Source organism: Toxotes jaculatrix, chromosome 10, assembly GCF_017976425.1.
Source record: "Toxotes jaculatrix isolate fToxJac2 chromosome 10, fToxJac2.pri, whole genome shotgun sequence".
NCBI classification, from domain to species: domain Eukaryota; kingdom Metazoa; phylum Chordata; class Actinopteri; family Toxotidae; genus Toxotes; species Toxotes jaculatrix.
Window position 1 is genome coordinate 7,820,798 of NC_054403.1, and position 9,401 is coordinate 7,830,198.

General features: G+C 48.0%; 2 protein-coding genes across 2 annotated transcripts; both read right to left on the reverse strand.

Moving 5' to 3' along the window:
• Positions 1 to 1,817: 1,817 nt before the first annotated feature.
• cxxc5b (CXXC finger protein 5b) lies at positions 1,818 to 4,395 on the reverse strand. Its single transcript, XM_041047472.1, has 2 exons — positions 4,261 to 4,395; positions 1,818 to 3,420 (listed from the first exon to the last, which is right to left on the reverse strand). The coding sequence occupies exon 2, from the start codon at positions 3,222 to 3,224 to the stop codon at positions 2,331 to 2,333; it is 894 nt and encodes a 297-aa protein (XP_040903406.1). The 5' UTR covers positions 3,225 to 3,420; positions 4,261 to 4,395; the 3' UTR covers positions 1,818 to 2,330.
• Positions 4,396 to 6,180: 1,785 nt separating this feature from the next.
• Positions 6,181 to 9,117, reverse strand: zgc:110843 (uncharacterized protein LOC541492 homolog). Its single transcript, XM_041048885.1, has 3 exons — positions 8,924 to 9,117; positions 7,742 to 7,944; positions 6,181 to 7,122 (listed from the first exon to the last, which is right to left on the reverse strand). The coding sequence occupies exons 1-3, from the start codon at positions 9,006 to 9,008 to the stop codon at positions 7,033 to 7,035; spliced, it is 378 nt and encodes a 125-aa protein (XP_040904819.1). The 5' UTR covers positions 9,009 to 9,117; the 3' UTR covers positions 6,181 to 7,032.
• Positions 9,118 to 9,401: the final 284 nt, after the last annotated feature.

Below are 9,401 nucleotides of genomic sequence, written 5' to 3' on the forward strand. Positions count from 1 at the left end.
CAGGTTGCCTTGGGCTGGCAGGTTGTTCCACTGCAGTGTGTGTGAGAGGAGTTTTTCCTCCAGAGTGGGCAGGGCCGCTGGTGCTATAACATATGTAAGCTCCACAGGGGTCTGTGACGGCACACACCGGCTATCTGGACAATGCATCCGTCATTAACCCCGGCCTCCCTGCGTCTCTGTCTTGCTGCATTTCAGTCGGCCTCCATCACTCTGCTCGCTGGATCTCACCCTCTCCTTCTCTCTTTGTTTGGCCCACGTTATCTTCATCCCCTGCTGTCCATCTCCCCGTCCTCCTCCCTGCGTGTCTCTCTCTCTTTCTCTTCTCTCTCCCCCTGTGGCCTGCTTTTCATCTCTCCCAGTTTCACCCACTCTCTCTTACCCCCCCTTACACCCCCCACCCCTCCCTTTTCCCTCTCTGCCCTTCACCACATCTCACCCCCTCACCCCCCCCACCCTGGATCCGCTTTCCACCCCCCCCCCCTTCCTCCTCCCCCACTCCCTCAACTCTCTCTCTCTCAACCCTCCCCCCTTCTCCTCTTCTCTGTCCTCCGTTCATTCTCTCTCCCCCTCCTCCTCCTCCTCCTCCTCCCTTTCTCTCCTGCCATCTTGCAGGCCAGTGGAGCCAGACTGCAGGCGTTCAGGGAGTCACTGGACCTGCTGGGCAGCGGGTGACACAGATTTCCGGTGTGTGTGTGTGTGTGTGAGTGTGTGTGTGTGTGTGTGTGTGCATGCGTGACGAGAACAGGGAGGGGGGATTAAGCTCCAAATCACTAGAAAGGCACAGAAGAGAGAGAGAGAGAGAGAGAGGGGCGGAGAGAAAAAAGCTGCAAATCCAAGAATTTGAAATTCCCCCTTTGTCTGGGAGATGAAGAAACACTAGACTGTGGACTTTAACTAAAAGACTGTGTGTTTCTCATTCAGAGAGAGCGTTGTAATAGCATGATGTTGGAGCTCACTGCTTTTCTCCATGAGTTGGCAGTGTCCTGCGTTGGCTGGCGTGCTGCGCTTTCTCTCTGCCTCTCTCTCTCTCTCTCTCTCTCTCTCTCTCTCTCCCTGCCTGACAAACACGCACACACGCACACACACACATACACGCACACATACACAACCCCCCCACCCCCACAGATGCACACGCGCACACACACACACGCACACACACACACACACACACACACAGTCCCTCTGCGATCCCCCTGACTGAAGGCGCACAGGAAGTGCAGCCGTGGCCCAATTATAGCGTGACACCTCGGGCCGGCCGTTGCCATGGTTACGTCTTCCCTGCGGTCCCCTGGAGTGTGGCGCCGAGGAAGAAGGTCTTATCACATCAGCCATCGTTACGGCAACAAGCAAAAACCCACCCTGTAGCTTCGGTCTAGCTGACTGTGTGTTTGGCTTATAACGCATGTGCGTGCGTGTGTGTCTGTGAGCGCGCGTGTGTCTATATATGATCTATACTTGTGAATAAAAAGCGAAATTGCGTCAGAGTGTGAATACAGGAGTGAGTGTTTGTGATTATGTGTGCATGTCAGGTTAGGTGTGTTCGAGTGCATGCACCGGACTTGCCAAGGCAGCGTGTAGGTGTGTTTGTGTGTGTGTGTGTGTGTGTCTGTGGGGTTGCGATAAGGCTCTCAGCCACACCATTAGGTGACTCATAATCCACACAACCTCACACACACAAGAACACACGTGTGCGCGGACAAGCAGAAACGGGGGTGCAAACAGACACATACACCCAATTAAATTTGAACACACACACACACACACACACACACACACACAGCTGTAGTATAAACCCAGCCTGTAGACAAGTGCACATGGCCAATTTCTTTTATTTCAAAAGGGCAAACAGAGCTATACAGTACAAGTTGCACATGAAATAATTTAGCCTAAGCTGAACTCATTCATTTCTTACTGATGCAGTGACGTCAGAACAACAGAATCAAAACTCCCCATCAGAAACAAAACATTTGGCTCCTCTTTTAATGCTGAAACACAACACATCCAAACTGGAAAGGGATGTAAAAAAGACATAATGTTTTCCAGATATTTACAGGCTATTTACAGCATTTTTGTCGTCATCTAAATATTGACACACATTGGTATCCTTCTTTCTCCCCTCTCCGTTTCACTGATTGTCAAAAGGAAGGATGGGAACGAGCGTGGACATTCTTAAACAGAGCTGCAGCTCCTCGCTAAACACAAGATCTGAGGATCTTTGAACCACAGTCCGAGCATGTTAACATTGTGTCCCGTGTGTTTTCATTAAACTGCAGCTCCTCAACAATCATCCAACCAGGATCCTCTGACAAATGCTGCCACCACAAGCATTACTATCCATCCAAGGCTCCGTTGCTTCTCTCCTGTGCCAGACCCAAAGTAAAGTCGGACCCCCTTAGGTCAAACCCAGACACTCTGCTCTCAAACCCAGGGCCTCCTGGCTTCCTCTTCAGCTCCTCACACTTCCTGTATTTACAGATCTGGTGTCCCCTCTTGCGATTGCGGCAGCTGCTGCACTGTTCGCAGTTCGTCTGACGCCGACAAGGTACACACTCCCCGCACCTCTTCCTCTTCCTCCTGCCTCCGCTGCCCGCGCCCAGAGAGCCAGGAGAGTAACCCTCGGCCACCAGCCCCTCGATGCCCTCACTTCCCATTGCCGCACTTCTCCAGTGACCTCCCCCCATCTGGAAACCTGCCAGGGGGAACAGAGCGGGGCTGAAGGGGAACCAGGCACCCAGGAAGGGTTGGAAGTCAGTGCCACATCCAGAGGAGTCCTCTTCCTCCTCCTCAGGCCCAGACCCACCTCCTTCCCCGTCCCCTTTCCCCCCCTTTGCCTCTGCAGCCTCCCTTTTAGCTGGCTGACTGCTCTGTGCACCCAGGCTGGCCTGCTCTGTGGTGGCGGGTGTCAGAGCCAGAAGCCCAGCGCGCATCAGCAGCTCTGCGGCATGGGCCAGGTGGAGCCCACTGGGCGACTCCCACATGTCAGGCCAGGAGGGGGCCCGGCGAGGCTTAGTGTGTGCAGGCTGGGCGGCCCGCTGCTGGGCCGGGGAGGGCTGGATCAGGCCTTTGACGTCCACGGCCGGGGAAGGGGTGGAGATGTAATGGGAGAGGCTGTAGGGGTGGTTGGAGCGCTTAAGGCTGGGTCTCAGTGGCTCATTGGGGATTTTAGCGCTGCTGTGGGCCTGATCTGGGGAGGAAGGGCCAGCGATGTCTACGGCGGTGGACATAGCAGTGGCTGTGTGTGGGGGTGTCCTTGTGTGTGTGTGTGTGTGTATGTGTGTGTGTGGGAGGAGAGGTGAGGGAGAAGGGGATTGACGCCGATGCGGGGTTGACAACCGTCCTGCTGTTACCTCAGCCAAAATGGCAAGCCTTGGCCTGTGTCCCTATTCCCATTCTCTGCAGCAGCCTCAGAGTCCTGGAGAGCTAGAAATGAATAGGGGATGAAGAGAGGAAGGTTAAGAATAGAAAGGTTGGAGAGACGAATACAGAAAGAGAGTAAACAGAGGAGATAAGACAGGAAGATATTTCTCAGCCACGGCCACTACACTTGAGTGTCAGAGAATCAGAGAATCCGTGTTTAAAAACAAATATAACATATATGTATACAGATTTAGAAATAAAACTGCCTGGACAGAGATGGACAGACCCCTCTGTGAGACACAGTGCATGCCCTGCCGGTGATTTCCGCATACAGGAGGCAGTATCCCTTTAAGAATTTCACGGTATATCAATGCAATCAATAACAGAGCGACAACAATATGCAAAGATATGCGCATATGCGCAGGTCAAATGTGGAGCGCGCTTTTCAAATACATTTTGACGACTGCTGTTATGTGTGCCAGCCAAAGCTAAAGCTCAACGGAGAAAGACTAAATAGTGGACCGTAAAAAAACAGGCTGTCTTTTGTCTGGTATCGACGACGAGGAGCGAGGTGCGCAACGATGCGGTTGCTGTGGATAAAAAAAGACCAGGCTATATTCCGTGTCCACATTTGTGGGGAAACTACCCCACTGATTAAACACGGGGACATATATGTTGTCACAGGACACGCGTGTAAACCTTTCGATGGGTCTATCGTGGAGCCCGATCGATCGTTTCAGCGTAATTATGGTTACCTAAGAAGACGGTGCTCGACCGACGCCACGGCGAGCTGACCACAGTCCGAGTGGTCGCTGCGACACGGCGCTGCGCGCAGGAAAAAGGCGACAAAACAAAAAACAGCAAAAAATCAACCGGAAGTGTCGGCAAAACGTCTCCGCTTACCTTCTCAACGCGGTCCAAACTCTCCTGTCAAAGATATGATGAAGTCATGAACTAATGGCGTGGTGATTGTAGTGTATATGGACGGCGGAGCTGCCGATTCCTCCTCCACCTCTCCGTCCCGGAGGGTCTGCAAACACTCTGCACGGAATTTGGGGGCGTCGCTCAAAATGCGAAGTGGACTGCAGCGGAGACCGTGGTCAGAGCGACCCCATAATATCCACACGAACAGCACAACGTACACGGACAGCTGTCAGTATGAATCCTGTAGGATAAGCAATTAAACCCGGCATTTAATATCCAGCCATACACTCAAAGTGTCGGTGAACATGGGCGGTAGGGTGGAAACTGTTAACAGGCATCAAGCAGTCTTATTTTATGATGACTGTTACAGGTACCATGCATATATATATATATATATATATATATATATATATATATATATATATATATATATATATATATATACACACACACACACACACACACACACCAACAGGTCCACCTCCTTGTTGAGGAATACACGAGTCATTTAATGCTTATTATAATGCTGTTTGTTTGTTTGTTTGTTTTAATTAGGAAATCCTCATTCATTATCTGTCACAGGAGTCTGTTACAGCAGTGCATATTAGACTTCCTATCAATAAACTGTGTTTAAAGCCTAAACTGAGAATCCCTCTTCTTTCATGATTCCTGTAAACTGTGTGCTGATAAACTGGGATCCAGACAGTGCAGAGCAGAAAGACAATTACACCTAATTTTTAATTAAACTGATTAAAAAAAAAAAAAAAGCTGGTCTGCAAATTAGTGATGATGGAGGCTTGAAGGGCATTAAAAACATGAGAATATTGGTGAATAATATATCAATTTGATGTTGATATCATATATTGATGACATTTTAAATGAGGGTTACAACAGGAGAAAATAAACAATAAATAAACAAAATAAATAAACATCCACCCCTGTGCTTTAGGCTTTCCATTACATTTGTACTTTATGTTATTTATATATGAAGGAGGCTAAACTCAGTATTTGGGCATCAGTGTCACGTGTAGTCCTCAATACTAAGTCGTCTACTTTAAAAAAGGAACTAATTTAAAATTTAAAAATAAATAATAGAATACCTTAACAACTAACTATAAAATAAAAACACATTTTCACCGTTTGTCCAAATACAGTGGCTGATGAATTTTAGCCTGTTAGCAGTCTGATTGCATTGCTCGGTCTGTCTCCACGCTGATGTCCCTCTGGTTTTTAAGCAGTAAATATTGTCCTCACAGCAGAGACACTGTCCCTGTGTGAGAGCACACTGTCGAGCTGTCTGTTAAAGGTGACTCCTCACACAGGGATGGTCGAGTCCACTCCACCTCTTATGAGAGTCCTCCGTTGCATCTGGCACGCAGCCAGATACCTCGTGCATGTCTGTGTGTGTGTGTGCGTGCGTGCGTGCGCGTGTCACTATGGGAGCAGGGGCCCACCGTTCTCGCGTACACTGTCTGGCCTGGACTATCCGTGTAAACACAGCGTCTTCTAGTGGTCACCGCAAATACTGCGGTATATCTTAAAATGGCCACTGGTGCTGGTGGACACTGCAGCACGGTAGCACCCCCTCTACACCCCCCACCCCACCGCCCCCGCTCTCCACTCAATCCTCAGCCCTTCCAGACCAGGCCTCCCTACCTCTCTTTCACACACACACACACACACACTGATCCCACTGCAGTCACCACACTGGCCTGTTTACTTATTATCCCTGTCCACTGTTAATCCATAAACACACTGCTCTGCCTCTCTGCTCAGAGGTGAAGTGGTTAAATGAAGTGTCGTTGATCCTGTGGTTCAAAAACAAACAAATGTAGAGTTTGGCCCCTGGGCCCTTCAGCAGGAGACGCCTCCTAAAAATAAATATGGGAGGTGTTCTAATCTGATCACTCAACAGGTTTTATTCACAATTTACAGAACAACAAATCATCAGGTCAGACACACCGCAGCCAGTAGAAAATAAATCTGATGAAAAAGCTAAATATATCCTTTGTAAGCAGAGTTTTCTTTTTTTTTTTTTTTTTAACCTTTGAACACTTTACAGATTAAATACAACAGTTTCCTCAGAAAGCCAACAGTAAATGGTTGCAAACAGCAGATAGTGTTTCAACTGCTCTCAGTACTGGAGATTATTATTTCATTTAAGACAAACTAAGCTTGTTTCCTCTGACTCTGTGCAAAAATCAAAAACATGTAACATTCATGTAGGTTGCGCGTGTTCAGACTCTGGGCGGCAGATTTAAATATAAGGCCTGTCCTGAATTCCAGCGAAGTACTGGACTGACTGATTCAACCACCTGCTCCACACCTGGAGGAGTGGAGATAGGAAGGGAACACAGGTGAAACCAGACCTGAAGGCACAACACCCACACAGTGACATGTACTTATATCAGATGTGGAGAGAATTTTGACCAAATCCTTGAAGTTAAATACAACGCCTCCATGTCTGACTGTGCTGATTGTCAAAGTCCCTTTCTTATCTCCCCTCAAATGACCTTTGATTTCAAAGTCATGTCGTCTAATCCCGGAACAGTGATGAACGTCTGAAATCAGAATTCACGATATTTTCAGCACTTTCTGAGTTTCTATTCTGGACTATGGAGATTATCCACTTTTTAACTGTAGTATGCAATACCATGACCATTAGTGTGACACTGTTAATGATGATGGTAAACAACTGAACAAACTGTGGGAGGGGGGTTAGGAAGTTGAGGGAGGGTGGAGTTCTGTGGCTTAAGCGTCCCTCTTTTTGATGATGAGCGGCCCGACGTTGTCCCCGGTCTCCTCGTTGTGTTTGGCGTGGGCTCCGTCACAGAAAGGGAACTACAACAAGAGCACACAACGTTAGAGGAAAACAAAACTTGCTCTTATCAACTTTAACCCTTTGTCCTTTACGATATGAAAAACATGATTTAACTTCACTGAAGTCGGGTGAGAGCCATGGCACAGAAACAGCAGTACATGAGACGGTTTTGTGAGGACATGTTAGCTCTACTGCCCTCAGCACAAACAGGTGAGGTGACCAAGGCTCACTTTTATCTTTATGATCCTGACAACATGAGATAAGGAAATGGCTCCACTCAACTCCACTAATCCCCAGTGGTTATAAATCATCAAAACATTCAACTTTTCATAGTTAAACATATTTACAGTTAAATTTATTTGTTATTTATTGTCATTTTTGTCCATGACCCCTGCAAAAGAATTCTCTTTCCCATGAGGACTTCAGGTACTGCTTGGGTCCATTTCAGTACAAAGTCTTTCAAACACTGCCTGGGATGTGACCATTAGTGCAATGTGTGAAAGTCTGACCCCATAAAAACAGAAGCAGAACTTTTAATTAAGCAAAGTAAAGGGAATTCTGGGGCCTTCATGAGTTGATTTTCCAGCTGAGATAAACTGCAGACATCAGTGGCTCTGAACAAGCCTGCAGAGGCCTGACCTTCTTTGACTTCCAGCAGCGACAGTACACAGCCTTGGTACCAATGTCCTCCATGTCGAAGCTGTGGACCACTTTGGGGCTGTCTTTGCTGACAGATGTGTTCACCTGGCCCTTTTTACAGCTCCGTCCCCTCAGGTAATGGCTGACTAGGAAGCCTCCGACAGCTGCGACCACTGCGACCGGCACCGCCACCAACAAATGCTCTGTAGAGAGACAGACACACACATATAGCGCACTCCAAAATATGGATGAGGGTGGATAAAATATGAGAAACACGTCTCATTATAAGCCAACAAAATCAAACGCCACAACACCTCTCTCCTACAGGTGCACCTAACAAACAGGCCTCTGTGAGAGAGTGATGGTACTGAACTGCCCTGTTAAGTACAATATGAATGTAAAGTTTTTAATGTGAAACTATTGTTTTTTTTTTGTTTTTTTTTTGCATGTTTCTTGGCTGGCTTGGCTTCGCCATGTTGCATCATCAGAGGGATGATGATGATGATGGAGGATTTCTCATGAACAGGACCACCTATGTGTTAGATACAGAGAAAGCTGACAGCCTAGGAGGTAAAAGTACACTTGTTTCCCTTTTCTATCGGGACTTGTTAAACTGCCAGTTTTTGCGAGGTAATGAGGAGGATTATCCAAGTCTACTGAGCATCACATGATGTAGAGTCGTAGGACGAGAAGAACAGGGGCCCTGCGGGTAGTCTGGATCAACGACTTCAGTGATTAGCTGCTTCACCGGAGCGGCAAGAGGCCCTCGTACATAAAGATACTCCTACTGTACATGGTGGGATCGCCTCCAAGTATGGCTAGAGCCGGTGGGCCAAAACTATCTGAGTGACCGTCTAAAGTTGGAAACGCAACCTGGCTGGCTGATCCCAGCTCGGCTGGCTGGTCAGTTAGCTAGCTAAATGGCAGCCGGCCAGCTAAAGAGCGACTGTTGACATTTCAACCAAAAAGTAACTTACTTGGGAAAACAGATTGGTATATTTTCAAGGTCTGTGCACTACATTAAGAAGAAGAAATCTCCATACAACCGTGCTGTATCCTATAAAGATCCTGGTTTCTTAGCTTGGGCAGCGTTAGGTCGCAGACGTTAAGTTTACGTTGAGCGGCGAAAATGAAAACACTTATTTAATGCTAGCATGCTATTAGCTAGCTTCAATACGTTACCTTTCGATAACCTGAATCCCGAGCTGGGTAACGCGGGCAGGGGCACTGGCAGCTGCGGCATTGTAGGTAAACCTGGGGTTGCCATGTTTTCTCTGGACGGTGTGTTGTTTGTGTTCAGCAACCGACAGCAAGGTCAACCGAGGAGTCTTATCTGAACTCAGTCCGCTCCAGCAGCGCCGTTCTCGGCTTGCTACGTCACTGTGCAGCAGCCAATGAGGGCCTGAGGAAGGCGAGTGGTGTTCCATCAGATCAAGAGACTTCGCCCCGCGCCTCCCGCGGTCTTCCGGCTTCGCTTCAGTGCTCTTTTAAAGACCGAATCGCGACGATACTACCAGGTTTGATCCACGAATTTTATTTCCCTGGGCAATTAAGATGCAAGGATTTAATGGTAGCCTCTATGAGGCTACCATTAAATTAAGGCTTCCTGTCCAATTCGTGGGTGGACTGGACTTTACGTAAATTAATATTATGTAAAGGA